This window comes from Macaca nemestrina, chromosome 17 (assembly GCF_043159975.1).
Source record: "Macaca nemestrina isolate mMacNem1 chromosome 17, mMacNem.hap1, whole genome shotgun sequence".
NCBI classification, from domain to species: Eukaryota; Metazoa; Chordata; class Mammalia; order Primates; family Cercopithecidae; genus Macaca; species Macaca nemestrina.
In genome coordinates this window covers 54199739-54218638 of record NC_092141.1, presented here as the reverse complement: position 1 = coordinate 54218638, position 18900 = coordinate 54199739, and the positions used below count along the sequence as shown (strand labels likewise).

The 18900-nt window shown below is 41.2% G+C and overlaps 2 protein-coding genes and 1 pseudogene across 13 annotated transcripts in view; 1 reads left to right on the top strand and 2 right to left on the bottom strand.

Moving 5' to 3' along the window:
- The window catches only part of LOC105476758 (target of myb1 like 1 membrane trafficking protein), a 57038-nt gene extending 46189 nt beyond the window's left edge, over positions 1 to 10849 (top strand). For all 8 annotated transcript variants that reach the window (XR_003016862.2, XR_011615737.1, XM_071082939.1 and 5 more), the window contains one exon: positions 10788 to 10849. Coding sequence is in view for 6 of the 8 variants with exons in the window: in XM_071082939.1 (XP_070939040.1) it covers positions 10788 to 10848 (61 nt within the window). In the remaining 2 variants the exon portion in view is untranslated. The remainder of the gene's footprint in view (positions 1 to 10787) is intronic.
- Positions 1 to 18866, bottom strand: part of LOC105476756 (cytochrome c oxidase copper chaperone COX11) — a 49173-nt gene extending 30307 nt beyond the window's left edge. For 2 of the 5 annotated variants that reach the window (XR_011615738.1, XM_024791234.2), the window contains exons 1-4: positions 18473 to 18866; positions 14894 to 15049; positions 13481 to 13606; positions 2153 to 2205 (exon numbers count right to left, since the gene is read on the bottom strand). Coding sequence is in view for 4 of the 5 variants with exons in the window: in XM_024791234.2 (XP_024647002.2) it covers positions 2153 to 2205; positions 13481 to 13606; positions 14894 to 15049; positions 18473 to 18838 (701 nt within the window). In the remaining variant the exon portion in view is untranslated. Of the gene's footprint in view, positions 1 to 2152; positions 2206 to 5707; positions 5793 to 5932; positions 6001 to 12152; positions 13102 to 13480; positions 13607 to 14893; positions 15050 to 18472 lie in introns of those variants that run through there. The other 3 variants (XM_011732924.2, XM_011732925.2, XM_011732923.2) reach the window with 3 other exon arrangements.
- LOC139359610 (uncharacterized) lies at positions 2210 to 4866 on the bottom strand (annotated as a pseudogene).
- Positions 18867 to 18900: the final 34 nt, after the last annotated feature.

Below are 18900 nucleotides of genomic sequence, written 5' to 3'. Positions count from 1 at the left end.
GTAAGTCATTTACAAAATGATTAATTGATTTTTTTGTCTTGGTTCCCTTTGATAGCAGAGCTAACAGGCTTGGTTATACATTTAACTTTGTTTAGGTCTTGCCAGAAATTGATGGCCTTATTAAAAATGCCTTATGAGGTTTTATGGCAGCTGTTACTCTTAATGGTCTTATCGTTCCGACCGTGTGACTAAAAAATAAAAATGCTGGGGTTGCACATTAAGAAGTAACTGGAACTAACATGCTTAATGGACTCCTCGTAGATTCCTTGGCAGAAAGTCATGTTCTCTTTAGCTTGAGAAGGGTACTAGTCACTGGTGACGTAAGTTTATGCCACATTGATGGAATATTTTAGCTGCTCTTTAAGAACTGATCCAAAAAAAATCTTATATTAGAACTTGTTTTTAGTCTTCCAAAGCATTAGTATAACAATTACCTTTTACTTAAAATCCTTAAAGCATTATTGTATGATTTCTTATTGGGCAAGATATATAAATATTAGTGGAATGGTAAGGTCCTTAGAACTTTAATATACTTTGAGTGACTGAAGGTTACTCCCCAAATTGTTAAAAATTATTAAAGCACGTTTTTTGGAAATCATTGTTTGGAAACTAACAGCCTACAGGCTGCATCTTGCTTGCAGTTGGTTTTTTTTTTTTTTTTTTTTTTTTTGACCTGTGCAGAATTTAAAATGTGCATTTTAAAAATTAATTGCTGGTTCGGGAAACTTTCAACCATGTTTTTCCTTGGCTCTCACACTGATATAACAATGAATGCAGACACTTGTGACCCCCAAATATGTGAGGATTTCTCTCCACCAGCAGGCAAGTAATGAATTCTACAATGGACACCAGCTGGGTGTCCTCTGATTCAATTCCAACACCATCTACCTGGAGATAGTGTCAGACCCCACAGGTTGAGGGCTCAGTCCCCACCACCCTGACACCTGCCTTCCCAGACACTAGTCACAATACTGGGCCTCCAAACTTAGGACTGACTGGCTTCAAGTTGGGTTCCCATGCCTTCCTCTTTGGGTTTGATTAGTTTGCTGGAGCAGGTCACAGAACTCAGGGAAATACTTACATTTACTTGTTTATTATGAAGGACATTGCAAAGGATGCAGATGAAGAGGCCATGGAGTTTCCGTGTCCTCCCTGGAGTCCCACCCTCCAGGTACTTCCACATGTTCAGCTATCCAGAAACTGACTCGACCCACCCCAACCCCAACCCAGTCCTCTAGGGTTTTTAATGGAAGCTTCTTGATGTCAGCAGTTCCTTTCCCCAGGGTATAGGGCAGGACCCTCTCTAGGGAGGCTTTTATGACCCACAGTCAAAAAGGTGGGCAATTAGAGTGGTGCCTTGGGGCAGGTGAAAGGAGGACTAGAGAAGGTCAGAGCAATTCTGCTTCCAGAGGCTGGCTCCTAAGGCCTGACACACCCAACATTATAACAAAAGACTGTAACAAGGGCTATGGGAGTTGTAAGCCAGGAACCTTAGACAAAAACAGTATGTATCATAAGACCACAGTTGCCAACAGCTGAAAACTTGGATATTTGAAAATAAAAAATCTGGACTTCATGATCATTTAGATACTCTGGCAACACCAAGCCTGAATTTTTACATGCCAGCTCTGGGCTGGGGCTGAGTAGTAGCTATCTCCTTTACATAGGCAGGCTCTGCAGCCCTTAGGCCCTGTTACCCACCAGAAAATCCAGGGTTCATTCACCTGGATAGTAACAGATGACTCTTCCCAAGAACACAGGTTTTGATCAATAGCCATTTTATTACTTAGCACAAGTAAATTCTTTAGGGGCCAGGGTCAGAGGGCATTCTTTTGTAACTTCTTCATGTTGATCCAGGGACACTGTATCCAGAGATGTTAGAGGAGTGAAAATCTCTAGGCACTAAAACTAAATATGTTTTAGGGACTCCCAGGATAGGTCGTAAAGGCACCTACGGTTGAAATTTTTCTAATCTAGAAGATACGAATTTTACGAAGAGGTTAAAGATGCAGGGACTAAACAACAGTAGTAAGAGCAATAAAATTAGTGCCCCCATTAGGGGAAGAAACCAAGTAACACTTGGTATTGCTAATTTGAGAGTTTCTCAAATAGAGTTAGAAGTATGGCTATTAGGCCGGGTGTGGTGGCTTACCCCTGTAATCCCAGTGTAGCAGGACCGAACTGCAGACAAAACTCCTCAGACACCTAGTTAAAGAAGGAAGGGGTTTATTTGGCTGACGGCATCGGCAAGACTCCCATCTCAAGAGCCGAGCTCCCAGAGTGAACAATTCCTGTCCCTTTTAAGGGCTCACAACTCTAAGGGAGTGCATGTGAGCAAGCAGGGGGTACGTGACTGAGGGCTGCATGCACCAGTAATAAGATCAGAACAAAACAGGATAGGGATTTTCACAGTGCTTTTCTATACAATGTCTGTAATGTATAGATCACATAACCAATTGTCAGAGGTCAATCTTTAACTACCAGGCCCAGGGTGCAGCACCAGGCTGTCTGCCTGTGGGTTTCATTTCTGCCTTTTAGTTTTTACTGCTGCTTTCTTTGGAGGCAGAAATTGGGCATAAGACGATATGAGGGGTGGTCTTCTCCCTTATCAGCACTTTGGGAGGCCAAGGTGGGCGGATCACCATGAATTCGAGATCAGCCTGGGCAACATGGTGAAACCCCATCTCTACTAAAAATACAAAAATTAGCCAGGTGTGGTGGTGAGCGCTCATAGTCCCAGCTACTCAGGAGGGTGAGGCAGAAAAATCGCTTGAACCCAGGAGGTGGAGGTTGCAGTAAGCCCAGATTATGCACCACTGCACTCCAACCTGGACAACAGAGTGAGACTCTGAAAAAAAAAAAAAAAAAAACGAAAAAAAAAAAAAAAAATATATATATATATATGGCTATTGATTAAAAGTGTGGAACCAAGAGGCTTGGGCATGGACTTTCCTAATGTTAACTTCCTGTTTCCCCTGAAGTATTTATTCAGGTACAGCAAGAGGAATTAATAACTGCACAGTCTCCTCCCTGTTACTGCTAAGAGGCAGTCTAATGCTATACAGTTATCTAGTACCACATTAGCCAAGGAGTCTTATGAGGTCCCAAGTTTGGAACTTCCCCAGGAACTACGGCTAGCATGGCAGTGCCATGGGCTCAGAACACCTCTATCCTGTTCTGATTTAGAGAAATTGTGGCTCCAAACTTAGAAGTCCAAAAGGAGAATGGGACATTTGGGGAACAGAAGAAAGAATGAGTCAAAGTTTTAGATACCATTTCATGGACCAGAGGCTCCAAGAATCTTTTATTTTCTTTATGAGACACATCCCTTATATACATTCCCTCCTGGATAGGGTCCACTTTTAGTGATCAACACAGAAAACATGGCTACAGTGTTGATCAAAAACTTAGCTGGTGGCCGGGTACAGTGGCTCATGCCTGTAATGCTAACACTTCAGGAGGCCAAGGTTGGAGGATCATTTGAGCCCAGGAGTTCAAGACCAGCCCTGACAGCATAACGAGACCTTGTCTCTACAAACAAAAAGAATTAGCCAGGTGTGCCTTAGTCCCAGCTACTTGAAAGGCTAAGGTAGGACTGCTTGAGCCTAGTTGGAGGCTGCAGTATGCCATGATCACGGTGCTGCACTCCAGCCTGGGTAACAGACTCTGTCTCAAAAAAATAAAAAAAAATTTAACAACCCAACTGGCTGCCCCCCTTATTCTGTGTAACCTGGAGGGGAGATGTGGATCTTGTTTTGAGGAGCCAGGCAGGGAGCCCCATGGCCCCATCCATCAGTTTCTTGTCCAGTTACAGGGAACTGGTACCTCAGGCTTGTCCTCTTTCTTCCCTCTCTGGAGATGATTTGGACATTCCCTTTCCCAGCATCCTTTCTGCTTCCAGTAAGCACATTGTTTGGGCCTCAGTGTAGGCAGGCCCTGATTTCCATGGCGGGGGCCCTGGTCACTCACTCATGCCATCTTCTTCCTGGTTTTCCTGAAGTAGTCTGTAGGGCTGCTGCATCTTCTTGTCCTCTTTTTCATCAGATGCCACATCTCTTTACTGTAGACCTTAAAGGAGATGTCTACCAGTTGGAAAGGGGGAGTGTGTGGACTTATTGCCAATTTTTAGAGTTTTCTCTGAATATCTGGGGCTGAGAGATGAAGTGGGATTAAAGTACTACTCGGCTTTTGGGTCATTTGGGTCCCAAGGGCTGTAATTCTGGAGGCATTCTTATTATCAATTTAGGAATGCTGATTTTCATTAGGGCCTTGTTCTGTTTCTCTGAGATTTCCCCAATTGACCAGGGGCTGGCTTGCTTCCCTCATACCTCTGAGAAGCATATTCCTATAATGATGAAGCCACTCTTGATTCTTGTCATCATTGGGGTCCCAGTTTGGGTTAGCTATTGGGACCAACACCTCAACAGGACAGGTCACCAGGTTATCAGCACACATATTGTCTGCCTCCTCCTCAGTTTTGGCCATGGTGGCAGATTTATCTTCTGCTGTGAGCAGGGTTGCTGTTAAGGTCTGCACACCTGGCCAGGTAGGGTTATGTGTGGAGAATATTCTCCATATGCAAGTTATGAACTCTTGTGGGCTCACCCGTAAGCCCTTACTATGGGATTTCCAGTTATACAAGTCAACAGTTTTAAAAAACACAGACCCGAGCAAAACCTCTTTCTCCAACAGGCACACTCTGAGTGGGAACAGTCACCCTCCAGGGTTATATGCATTCCCACTATGAGTGGTGCTCCCTGGCAAAGAAGAGTACAGCGGGGGCGGGGGCGGGGGCCTGCTATTGCCATAGCAGGAGCCATTGCTGGCTCTGCAGAGTTTGGAGGGCCCGGCAAGTACATAACAGGCCCTTGCTTTCCCCTGGAGGTGCTGAGAGCACCATTCCCAAGGAAGAAGGTGGACTATGCCCCTGTATTGGTCAAGGTACCAGGCCCCGAGTAGAGTTAGAGGGCCTCACTTCTCTTGGAGAGGGAAATAAAGGGACTCTTCTTGTTCCCTTCCCTACAGGCCCCCACACGACTGGTGCTTCCTCTCCAGAGGCTTCTAGAATTGGCAATATAGTTCCCTTTGGCCTATTTACATATTCTGCATTTCATCTGCAGGGCAGGGTTTTGATAGAGGGCCATAAAACATTGCATATAGGGTATTTCTTCCCATTTACCATATTTCTTGCAAAGTAAGTCCAATTGGAGAATTGTAGTAAGTGACCCACGTTCAGACCATCTCTTCTGATCTCCTAGGGAATACTGGGGCCAGGCTCTATTACAGTAATATATCATTTGCTTTTTGGTCATGAGTTGATATGCAGTTTCCATTGCCAGAGGAGGCACCCCAACAAGCTCTCCTTCCAAGACCTGGTTCACCACATCCTAGGGTCTCTGCACAGAGTTTGAGGGGCTTCCAAACTCTGGAGATTAATGATAACACAAATTCCACAACTCAGCTTGAATACTTGTGGTCCTCTTTGCTTGCCACTATGCGAAGCCATCTGGAGTGGAGGTCCTGGGGAGCTGAGAGTGTAACAGTGATTTCCTTTCCCTGGATCATGTTCAGTCCGGGCAGCCTCCCAGGAGATCTCATGGAGACACTGAAGTAGTTCTGGATCCAGTTCAGGTGGTGGGGAGGTAGGTAAATCAATCAAGTGAGGTGTTTCCTCAGAGAAAGCACACACATTCTGTTCACATAACCTTTGTATCACTGCATTCTGGTTCCAGGGATCATGATCCTTGAAAGTTGGTCTCCTCATCAAACCAATAGCAGTCCTTCTCTGACTGCTGCAAAACAAAGCCTGATATTTTAGGGGTTGCCACACACTAAGGGTAGAGGAATCCAGACTTCATATTCCTTCAGGCCACAGACAAGGAAGAGTATCGAGCCCTACAGTCATACCAGATAGGGATCAAATCCTGAAGACAAGCATCCTTGTCTTTATGTTGGGGATTCCCCTTGTTAAAACAATGGCGATGTCTCTGTCTCCCAGACCTGAAAGAAGGAAGTTCTTTTTCTCAATAATCCTGGATCCCTTGACCTAGGTCCTAACCCTGACAACCCAGAATCCTAATGATCAAAACCCAGACCACTCTTTTAGTAGTTCATGGAGCTGCTGCTTCGAAGGAGCACCGAGCAAAAGGTCTGGACTCTAGGCAGCCACTTCTACTCTCCCAGAGAGATCTTGTGGTGCTGGTTAGTAGACTTCACTAGACACCAGTTCGGGGGTCCCAAGGCCTTTCTCTAGTCTCCCTCTTGGCAACCGAGGTGAGTTGGCCCAGGCAGGCTTCCACAGCCCACTGCTTTGCCTGCCAGGAGTCTATATGGGAAGTCAAGTCAGGGCCTGGGTCCCATCTGGGGTGCCGGACTTGTTACCCCTAAAAAAACCTGAGATTCATTCATGTGGTGAGTAACAGACAACCCTCCATGAGAACACAGCTTATTCTTTTTTTTTTTTTTTTCTTGACAGGGTCTTGCTGTGTCACTCATGATCATGGCTTACTGCAGCCTTGACTTATGAGGCTGAAGCAGCCCTCCCTACTCAGCCTCCTGAGTAGCTGAGACTATTGGGGCACGCCACCATGCCTGGCTAATTTATTTTTTTGAGACAGAGTGTCACTCTATCAGGCTGGAGTACAGTGGGGTGATCTCAGCTCACTGCAACTTCCGCCTCCCAGGCTCAAGCAATTCTCATGCCTCAGCCTCCTGAGTAGCTGGGACCACAGACAGGTACCACCACGCCTGGCTAATTTTTTGTATTTTTAGTAGAGACAGGGTTTTGCCATGTTGCCCAGGCTGGTCTCGAACTCTCAGTCTCAAGTTCATTTACCTTGAACTTGAGCCTGAGCCTCCCAAAAAGTGCTGGGATTATAGGTGTAAGCCATCGTGCCCAGCCTTTTAATTTTTTCTTTTTTTATAGAGAAGGGGGTCTATGTAGACCAGGCTAGTTTTGAACTCCTGGGCTCAAGCAATCCTCCTGTCTAAGCCTTCCAAAGTGCTGGGATTATAGGCATGAGCCACTATAACCAACCAAGAATGTAGGCTTTGAGCAATAGGAGTTTTATTACTTGTCACAAATAAACCACTGGGCATAGTCTCCAAAGCAGGAAAGTGACAGGAGGGTTTTATGGGGTGATAGGAAAGAGGGTATGTTATTATATGGAGAGGGGTTGCAGTTGTACGGATGCAGTGAGTTATTTCAGCACACAGGTCACATGTTATGGTAATGAAGCAAGTACACTGGGATCCATCTGTAAATTTCTGAGGTCTGTCATGAGCTGGTTTAAACCAGCTAGCTGGCTGCATTCCACACAGGGTTTGGGGAAAAAAGGTGATTAATCAAGTTGATTGTATTCCTATAGTCCCTGGAGACCCTTCCTATCTGCTTACAGTCCCACCCAACCCTCTGCATCTCTTCTTTGGCTGACATGTGTAGACATTTGATATTATGGTCCCTGGTTTAATCCCTCAATGTAATGGTTGACTTAATTTATGAGCAGATGTTAAGGGACTTAGGAGTCCACTATGTATTTTTTCCTAACTCAGGTTTGAGAAATTTCTCTAAGTCATTCTGCCTGTTAGAGTAGATCTATCACTGATCATATTAGTGGTTTAAGAAACTAGCACTAAACTAGGTATGCTTTCTAGAAACTTGTTTTTTCTCCATCCAAATAGGTAGTGGAAAATTTCTTGATTCTATTCAAATTAGGAGATTGCTGTATGTAGATATGGCAGTGTCACAGAGACTGGAGGTGGGAGAGACAGTAAAAAGCTGGAGAGGTGAAGCTTTGGAACTCTTTATTCCTGTGATGGGTCTTTCTAGGGGTCAGAATGTCTCAGTTCTTTTGAAAGTCCCATGAAATTCAGGGACTTCTCTCCAAGGAAAAGCACAGAATCTTGCAGGAAATTACTGGGTTTTTTCCTATCACTGGTTGTCCATGAACCCCAGGTTGACAATTTTTGCTCTACCAAGACAAACAGTATGTTTATGAAGATATACACGATTCATTTATTTCAATATTATGTGCCAGGGACTATGACTGGACTAATTTATAATTTTGAGCAAGAAACATGCTCCCTTATCCTCAGAGATTAAATGTAGCATGGATACAGAAATTAGACAAATCACCAAATACAGGTTTACAATTTGTGTTAATGTTATGAAAGAATATGGCAACTTGAAAGTGTATAACAGAACTAACTTAAATGGGGGTTAGAGAAAGCTTCAGGTAGCATTAAAAGCTGAGGCCCGCAATTCTTAGTTAAAAGTTTGGAAATGAGTATTGTAGGTTCAAGGAACAACCTGTACAAAGACCCAGAGGACAGAGTTCTGGCACATTCAAGGAAATGGAAATGCTAAAGCCAAGAGTAAAGAAAGTTAACAGCGAGCTCAGTACCAGATGAGGAAACTGTAATTTGGAAGCAAAGAGAAGTGAGTACAACTGTGAAGAACAGTGCTAGGGGCAGACAAGATGAGAACTGAAAACTAGATAATGGATTAGAGATCACTTGATGATTTTAGTAAAGCTACTTTGATGGACTGATGGATACAGAACCCAAATTTCAGTGCATTTGAAAAGCACGTAAGACAGTAAATAGACACAGTAAGTACAGATAACTTCTTAGAACTTAAATGAGAAGCAGTGATGAAAATGGGTTTTGGGCCGGGCACGGTGGCTCATGCCTATAATCCCAGCACGTTGGGAGGCCAAGGTGGGCAGATCGCCTGAGGTCAGGAGTTCGAGACCAGCCTGGCCAACATGGCAAAACCCCATCTCTACTAAAAATAGAAAAATTAGCCAGGCATGGTGGCGAATGCCTGTAATTCCAGCTACTCAGAAGGAGGTAGGAGAATTGTTTGAACCCAGGAGGTAGAGGTTGCAGTGAGCTGAGATCACACTATCGCACTCTAGCGTGGGCAACAAGAGTGAAACTCTACCTCAAAAAAAAAAAAAAAAAAAAGGCGGGGTGGGGGGAGTTTGGTAGCTAGAGGATACCAAGGCATTTACTACAAGTACAGATGGAATTAAAGACTGTACTTTGTATAAAATGGGAGATATGGAAGATGCTGGAGAATCTGTGAATGTCAAAGAATAGGATCTGGCATAGGAGAGGCTGAAGACTCAGGAAGGGGAGAATAACTGGGTGAAGTGCTTCAGAAGCCAGGAATAGATAGGATCACAGAAATAACGGACAATACAGATGAAGATAAACTTGAAGATTTAGTGATGGGAAAATGAGAAAGTTTCCATATCAAGACATTTAATGTATTAAGAATGAGGTTTCTACCAGAGAGGTCAGAGGTTTGAGGAGAGTGAAGAAGACTGAAATCGTTTTGAGGGAGATGAGACCAAACTTTTTAGGGAAAGATTAAAATTGTAGGACCATTCTGGGGCCTTATGAACTTGGTGATCATGGTTTCACAGTGCTGTGATTTTTGAGATTTTTCCTCAGCCATGTTTTGCTATACTGTATATATGAATACTATGCTTTCAGTTATAGATATTGTCCAGCTACAGACATATGTAAGATACATATAAAGAACTAAATGGGCCTGGCATGGTGGCTCATGCCTCTAATCCCAACATTTTGAGAGGCTGAAATGGGAGGATCACTTGAACCTGGGAGGTTGAAGCTGCAATAAGTCATGACTGCACCACTGCACTCCAGCATGAGTGACAGAGTGAAACCCTGTCTCAAGAAAAAAAAAAAAAGAAAAAGAAAAACAAATGAAGGATGTCATTAAACAATATAAAAAATGTACAGAAATGACAGTGATGAGCTATAGGTGGCTGAGGAGTCTGGACTATAATCACATGGGTTAAATAAGCTGGAAGATTAATTTTTTTTTTTTAAGACAAGAGTCTTGCTCTGTAGCCCAGGCTGGAGTGCAGTGGCAGGATCTCAGCTCACTGCAGTCTCTGCTTCCTAGGCTCAAGTGATCCTCCCACCTCAGCTTCCTGAGTACCTGGGACAACAGGCCGGTACCACCACACCTGGCAATTTTTATATTTTTTTGTAGAGATGGTATTTTGCCACGTTGTTCAGACTGGTCTTGAAATCCTGAACTCAAGCGATCCACCTACCTCAGCTTCCCAGAATGCTGGGATTATAGGTGTGAGTCACTACACTTGTCCTAATATTTTTAAAAAATGTTTGAAACCAGAAGAACTGAAGACTTTTTTAAGCAAAACATAAACTGTTCAAATTTGAGCCATATTTCTCATTTAAATCACAATAAAAAATTAATTGGTTCTATAAAATACATACTTTTAAGAGGCATAGGAATTGCAACATTAAGGGCGGGTTTGGTGGCTCACACCTGTAATCCCAGCATTTTATGAGGCAGAGGCAGGCAGATCACCTGAGGTCAGGAGTTTGAGACCAGCCTGGCCAACATAGTGAAACCCTGTCTCTACTTAAAATACAAAACAATTAGCTGGGCATGGTGGCATGTCCCCGTAATCCCAGCTACTTAGGAGGCTGAGGCAGGAGTATCACTTGAACCCGGGAAGCAGATGTTGCAGTGAGCCAGGAAAGCACCATTGCACTCCGGCCTGGACAAAAGAGTGAGACTCTGTCTCCAAAAAAAAAAAAGGAAGTGCAACATTAGAATTTAAGAAAACTAGAATATACACTTCAGGGCAGAAACTTATTTTAACTCATATATAGCCAGAACTCCAAAAACAGCTCAATTTTTAATTACGGTGCTGGCAGTTAAAAATGAAAATAGCACTTTGAAATTGATATATAACCCTTTTGCTGTGATGGCTTTGTTTCAGAGCTATTTATGAAGAAATTGATGCTCACCAGCACAAAGGAACTGAAAATCATGGTGACTGAGGTAAAGACTTCAACTTATACAACTTAATTCCATATAATTTCAGTATAATTATCACTTTACATATTTAGTATTTATATTTTGTAAGAGCCATCTGAGTCTGTCACTTTGAAATATAAGTTCCCCTGAATCATTCCAATTGTGCTGAACCATTGTTCACTAATGAGATTCATTCTTTGTGATTTTCTCATCTGTAAATAAGACTTGGAAATATAGTAGTTTATGGTATAGAAATATTAATGCTAACAAAATAGATGAGCAATAGGAGTAGCACTGAAATCAGGCATTTGTCTTTTACGTGCGGTTAATACTTGTCAACCGGTACCAGTAGGCCCATTTACTGTTAGTACTCCAAATAGGTTTGAGTTTTTCCTATTTTCAGCACTACTAATCCCATGTATTTACTATTTAATGATCACCAATGAACTATTAAACTTATTTATTCCCTTATACCCTCCCCTATGGAAGAAGCACATTCTTACCTTTCTTCTACTAGACTGTGGCTCTCCAGCCTCCCAGTAAAGACAAGAGAGTTATCAAGGAATGGGGAAAGAGGACAGGATGAATACTGGCTATTTTCTTCTCTTTATTTTAGAAGAAAGTGGATGATCAGCTCACTAGCCACATCAAAGGTGCCAACTCTCTAAAGGGTAGACTGTGCAGCTTTGAAGCCTGGAAGACAATACCTGCCACCATGTCAAAGCCACGCTGGAACATTTCTGCTATGATGAAGATTAAATAGAAGAATAACAGTTCCAGGATAACACTGATTCCTGACAACAGCGTGAGATTTCAACAGAACTTCTTGGGAACAAATACTCACTTAAAACTTCAGCAGCAGAAAAATTACTTAGTCCTTAGGCCAACCAATTTAACTGCAGTGTCATATATTTCACAGGCCCTCCTACATTTAGAAATCGTCACACAGCTGTGATAAGAGTAGATTATTTTACTACAAAATAATTCTGAATAGATGAAAGCATAAAATGTGAGAAACTGAATGTATTATTCAGGAAGAATACTGAGTGCCTTCATTTAACTAAAGTTGAATGTAAAAGTCAATTTGCACTTCTTTATAATCCTCTGGTTTAGAACTGTAAATTGTTAAAACCTTGATGATTGTCATTTAATTATATTTCAGGTGTCCTGAACAGGTCACTGGACTCTACATTGGGCGGCCTTGAAATATGATTCTTTGTAATGCTAAATAGTCTTTTTTTCTCTTTTTACTACAACTTAACATTTCTATTTGGAACACAGAAAATGAAAATATTTAGAATAAGTTGTACATTTGATGACAAATAAATCACTATTAAAATAATTTAATACGTTTTTTTTTTTTACAAAGGTTTTTTTCCAGAAGAACTTTTGATGTCAGTAAATCTTCACAATCCCACCTGTACATTTTAACATTCATGGGCTTGTAATGATGACACTTTGGCTAGCAGCCTAGATGTATTTTATTTCAATTTCATGATACTACAATTTCAAAGTAATCATCTATTCAGAACTCTGAATATAAAATAGCCCTAAATCTTAAAGCACAAATCAAATTTGAAATAAGAATTTAAATCTTTGGACAAGCTGTTAGGGCTTAGTGACTCCTCTTCTACTTTGAGCTTTTAAAATACTGACTGTTCATAAGGAAAACAGCAACCAACTCTTTTAGATATAATAAACATAGTCAGAAGTTCTGGCCTATGACTTGAAACAAATAACCCTGATCATACATTTTTGAAAAACATTGTCAGATTCATTGCTGTAAGTATGAAGAGTTAATAATCTGGAAGGGAATTATAGAATTAAGATGAACCCATGCCTGCATATTTAAAAAACAAAATGACTTATTTTAATACTATCAAACTCTTCAGTATGGTATTGAATAGTCAATCATATATTCTAGCTAGGTATGTGGGTTTCCTTGTTCTCTCAATTTTAAGTGAAATAAATTAGTTGAGAAAAAGTATTTAAAATATAAGACTTCGTATTATTGTACAGTATTTCTCCTTTGAAAAGATAGGATACATGATTTTCCCAAAAATCAACTTTGAAGGAAGACTTAGTTGCTGACTTCAATTATATCCTGGAACTGGCAACGTGTGCCCTTCCTTTGCTTCAAAAAAAGTGTAAGAAAGAGTGATAAGATCAACATTAATCATTCTTGGATCTTCAGCAAATTCAGGATCAATGTAGAAAAACACTGGCATGTCTACTTCCTCTTGGGGATTAAGCCTTTGTTCTTCAAAACAGAAGCACTGGAAATTATAGAAAGACTTTAATAACATTTCTATTCTCATATTGCATAACAAACTATACAGTTCTTTTAGCATTCTAGTACACTTCTTGATTTTAATACACATATGGTTAAATACACAGTTCTGTGATAAGAGCATCTTTTCATCTCAATGAATTCTGCTTTAAGGATCAAGAACAAATTCTAATCTTAAAAGCAGATATTCATTTGGTTTCGTTCTCAGTATCTGCATAGCAGGTATAGATAGTGAAGAAAAATAGTTTGATATTTAGAAGAAATTAGTTTTCAGAAATCACAAGATCTACTAAAAACACTAAGTTTCATACTAAACAGTTTCATGTACCTTTATCATATTCTGTAAAGTTTACACTTTGTTTTACCTGTATTTTATTGAAATACTGTCCAGCTTCAAATGGAACAACATTGTATGTAGAAATTCCAATTATTGGTTTGTCAGTAGGATTCTTAGCTCTGTAAAACGCCAGTGCAGTCTCTCCTGGCACCACCTGTTTTGAAGAATATATATATATATATATATATATATAAAATCAATACTTTGAATCTCACAAAGTTCCTCTTTTCCCTGCTAAATTAGTCTCATTATTTTGCCTATTCATCAGACCATAATACCTAATCTAATGCAGGGTTCAGCAAAATAAATTGTGAGTATTACCCATAAACATATGACTTTAAAAACTTACTTGCATATGTCAATGAAGAACCAATGTTCTAATATCCACAATTAGTTATGAATTGTCCTCTTGTATATTTGAGGTCTTCAAGGAATAATCTGCAAATTACATTATTTAAAATGTGTCCAAGCCAATCATATAACAGCCCTAGCCCAACTTTTCTGTAACCCTTATACCTGAATGTCATGACTGACTTTTTTTTTTTTTAAAAGATACCAACATTAAACTTACCTTAAAACCAGAATAAAACTGACTGACTAGAACCTTTATTATGCCACAGAGTATTAATACCTTGTTTGGAGAAAATAAGAAAATAGCAAGGCTTAAAAAATTTTTCCAAAGGATATTCTGTCACGTGTACCAATTCAGCCACTAATACCTTGTATACTACCATGTAATTGGATAAGATTCATAATCATAACCTATAAAAGCTTTAATTATTAAGAGATTCAGTCATGTTTACTAAACTGGGCAAGCAATAATATTTATAAGGCTTTTCCAATATGGGTTGAAATTAACTCTGGCTAATCCTCAATTAATGAGATATCAGTTAAAATCTTTCTTACAGTTGGTTAAAATTTTAGGAAAGCTTTTAGGTATAGTCTCAGTCTCACTGGAGTATAACATAACTATTTACTACTTACTGATTACTTCAAAGGCCCTCAATTTTTTTTCTTTTACAAGGACAGGGATACTTTTGATATAAACCAGTAAACTAATTATTGTCACCAACGCTTTTCCACATTTTTCCCATGTCTTCTATGCCTGAGGAAAAGTCAGGAAGCTATATAGGCTGACAGTTACTGCTATTCCCAACTGTTTCACTCATCTAAACTTAATTTCAAAATACTGACGGGTTCCATTACTATAAATTTTTTTATTCCCATAGACTACTTTTTGACAGTGCCTTATACCTAATGCAAACAGAATTTATACTTTAATTTTTAAGTTACATGACAGTAAAAGTCAGTTTGGAACAAGAAAAAATGTCATGTTTTATTAGAATCACATTGTTAAAAGTAGTTCTCTGACAGTTTAAGTGATGAAAGAAAGGAATTTACATTAATAAAGTAATCTTTTAATGGCTGGTTAGTCACTTACATATATTTCTGTTTGCTGAGGTCTAAAGTTCCACTGGAGACTTGCATGCACATCTGCATTAAAGCTAATTTTAAGGATTCGATCCTTAACAGGCACCATGTTTTCAATCTGGTCTGAGGCATGACCTGCAACTGCTGATCCTCCAAGTCCAGTAGTCTAGAAAAAGATACCAAATATGTTAAACAATACTTTTAGGTGTTGATGATCTATTTTTTTGATAAAAGTTTAAAAACAATGTAGTATTAATAATCCATTTGGAGCCAAGTTTACATATGGTTAACTGACCATTTCTGTAACTGTCAAGAGTCTGACCACTTTTGGGATGTCATGAGCCTGTATTCATTATAGTCATTTCTCTTTTTCAGCAATCCCTTGGTTACCTGGCATGGTCAAAAATGAGTCTGGGAAAAGCAGAATCACTAGATAAGTGAACTATTATCACTGATAGTAGAACTCACAATTTCCAGCTTACCCATTTGTAAAAAAACACATTTCTCTTCATTGCTAGTGTTTCGTTAATAGAAATAAAATTTACCCATCACCTCGTAATTTCACTGAAAATGTTAATTCAATTTTTCCATATTCCTGTCTGGTCCTTTTCCATATCACAGCTTTTATAATCCAAATTAGATTGTAGCTTCACTTTTATTAACATTCTGCTTTTCTAAGGCATCATAGGTATTTTCCCATGTTGGTTAATGTTTTTGAATCTTTCTCTGTACTTCTCTGTATAGTAGAGCTTTTATATAAATCAGTAATCAGAGCACCTAATCCCTATGGCCACAGAAATAATCATAGGGCATCAAGAGTATTTGTGTCTGACACTTCTTTTATTCATGACAGTTATTTCCTTGACATCACTTTTTAAAAAAAGCCCTTATCCAGCACTTTGGGAGGCCAAGGCAGGAGGATCATGAGGTCAGGAGATGGAGACCATCCTGGCTAACACAGTGAAACCCTGTCTCTACTAAAAATAGAAAAAAAAAAAAATTGCCAGGCGTGGTGGCACACGCCTGTAGTCCTAGGTCTACTCGGGAGGCTGAGGCAGGAGAATTACTTGAACCCCGGAGGCGGAGGGCGCAGTTAGCCGAGATCGCGCCACTGCACTCCAGTCTGGGCGACAGAGCGAGACTCCATCTCAAAAGAAGAAGAAGAAAAAAAAAAAAGCCCTTACTTCCAAGGTCATCTTTCTTCGGATACTTGAGGTTGCCAGAATTCTGATTTCCAGATAATTAGCCTGTTACTATGCTAGGAAGAAAAAAACAAATTTGAGGCTAGGGGAAGACTCCCAGCAAGATACAGTGTTTTAGCATCCTCTGTTTGTTACACAAGTCAACTAACTTTATTCAACTGCCATACAACATAACTGAATTACATTATATCCCTAAAAGATGCATCAGAGGGCAAGCCTTTATCCTTGTTTATCCTTCTGCCTGAGTGCTATAATGTTTAAGATGTAACTCCTTCTCCTGAAGAATTTGTCACTTGAATAAAAATATTTTTTAAGTATCCTCCCTCAATAAAGATTCCCTGATATAGTCTTTGAACATGGATTCTTCAAATTTCTAAGTTCAATGCCTAGAGAAAGTAAAATAGACAAAAAGACTAGAAAACTGCACTGAAAAGATGTCCTGATCGCTATTCTAGTTGTGCTACTAGCCCTAAGAACCTGATAGATTACAAATTACATTTGCCTTCCTGACCTATGATTGCATGTGGGCACATTTCACACACAGTATTATCAATTATTTCAGTTTGGGGCAGAGTTTCTCAATCTTAGCACTATGGACATTTTGAGCTGAATAATTTTTTGTTGTTTGGGGGTGAGGCAGTGCTTTGTTGGTTATTTAGCAGCATTCCCAGCCTCTACCTATTAGACGCCAATAGCACCCTATACCCCCACCTCCATGCTGTGACAACCAAAAATGTCTTCACACATTAAATGTTTCCTGAGGGACAAATTTCACTCTCCTCCAGACTCTTGGCAGTCTGAGAATGATCTAGATTTGCTGATTTGGATTCAGTTCTGCTTATGATTTAACCAACTGGTAGTTTTAGAATTCATGCCTGGGTTTGGTCTCTGATGAAAAGTAATTCACATTCTATACTCATCCTCAGAAATCAATTATTGCACATTCCCACATAAATGCTGGCATTAGGAGACTATGCCAGAAAAGAAAAGTCCTTTTGCCTTCTGCTGCTTCATCATCTAAAAGAAAGGTAAATTAATCTCCACAGCCTGGGCATGGTGGCTCACGCCTGTAATCCCAGCACTTTGGGAGGCCAAGGCAGGAGGGTCACTTGAGCCCAGGAATAGAGACCAGCCTGAGCAACACAGGGAGACCTCGTCTCTACAAATTTAAATAAATAAACGTGCCTCACGGACAGAGTGAACTCCAGCTAAGAATACCAGTCATGGTGTTAAAATAGCAATTCCCAAACTTTCCTGCACGTTGGAATCACCTAAAACATAATTGACAATTACTGATGCCTGGTTCCCACTCTGGCATTATGATAAAAATAGGTAATGTGTGTGGATTTTTAGAAGCTCTCCAGGTGATTCCCAATGCAGCTGTACAATGAATTTTGGAAGCCACTATCTTAAACACCTACTGAACACAATGTGTAGCTCTCGCTTGTGGCCTGATTTTTAAACCGAAATTCCTGTCCCTAGTCTAGACTTCCTAACCTGAATCTCTGGGGTAGGGGATCCCTGGAACGTGTATTTAACGTTAAGCTCCACGGGTGATCCTAATGCCCAGCCAAAGCTGCAAATTATTAGCTAAGGACAAACGCTAAATCTCTAAAATACGTGAAACTTGACTTTGCCAGTGGTTCTCAAAACTTGGCCTCAAAATCAATTGCAGGACTTACTAAAATACAGACTGCTGGTCCCACCCCCCCATGTTTCTGACTCAGTCCTGGAGTCGGGCCCTAGAATTTGCACTTTCAACAGGTTCCCGGGTGATGCTGATACTGCTGGTCCTGGGCGCCACACTCCCAGAACCACTGCAATGTACTTAAGAGATTCCAGGTTAAGTACATCACAGTTATATATTAAAAGGGGCGGGAGAGAGAGCCTCAAAGGCCTAATTCATGCCTCTTTGTATGGAGGAACTGCTAATCCCAGTTTAAGCACAAGAAACACGATAAGCCCAATTTCCAGAGTTACCCTTAGCACATAAACCACATGTGGTTTGCAGACTGAATGTATGAATAATATACATTTTAAAAGCGTGTGTGCGCAGGAGAGTAAGGCAGACTGCTGGATACCCGATTAGAGGCTGCGGACCTTTTTTTTTTTTTTTTTTTGGACGAGGTGCAGTTCATAGATGAGGGAGTCTGCAGCACAGGATAAGCACAATCACTAAGAGGAACTGGGTGCTACTTGCAGTTCTGCCACCAATTTCTTTGGTGGCTTTGGGTGTTAAGTGGCTGTTCTGAACCTCTCTCCTCTTAGGTAGATAATATCGGACACCTCTTCCACCTACGACCCGCAGAGCGAGGGCTTGTCCCGGGATTTGTCCTGCACCCCCACCTCTCGCATCTGCGCCACCCTGCGGGCAGCGCGGCCCCTACCTGACAATAGAGCCGATAAAGGGGTACGGCAGCGTAGGACGCCCCCAGCATGGCCACGGCGACAGCGGCCACGTAAGTGAGGGTCGTTTTGTTCCGCCGCCGCCATTCCTCCACATGCGCGCGCGTGAAAGGGTCGGAGCTCTTGGGCCGCCGCGGCGGCTGCAGTGCTGGATGCCGGGCTGGAAGGCTGCAGTGCTTCCATGTCCCAAGCCACCTCAGTCCTCTCTCGGCACCTCCTGTCCCACTCCACGCTGGCCTAAGAAATGGCTCTACCCTCTCTGCAGCCCTGGCTGGAGACCCAGGGTGGATCCAACGCCAACCACAGAAAGCGACGCCCCTCCATCCCGGATACCAGAGCCCTCCCATAACCCCCTGAACTAACACACACCAGCCTCTCAGGGACGAGGTCAAATCTCGCGAGGCCTGCT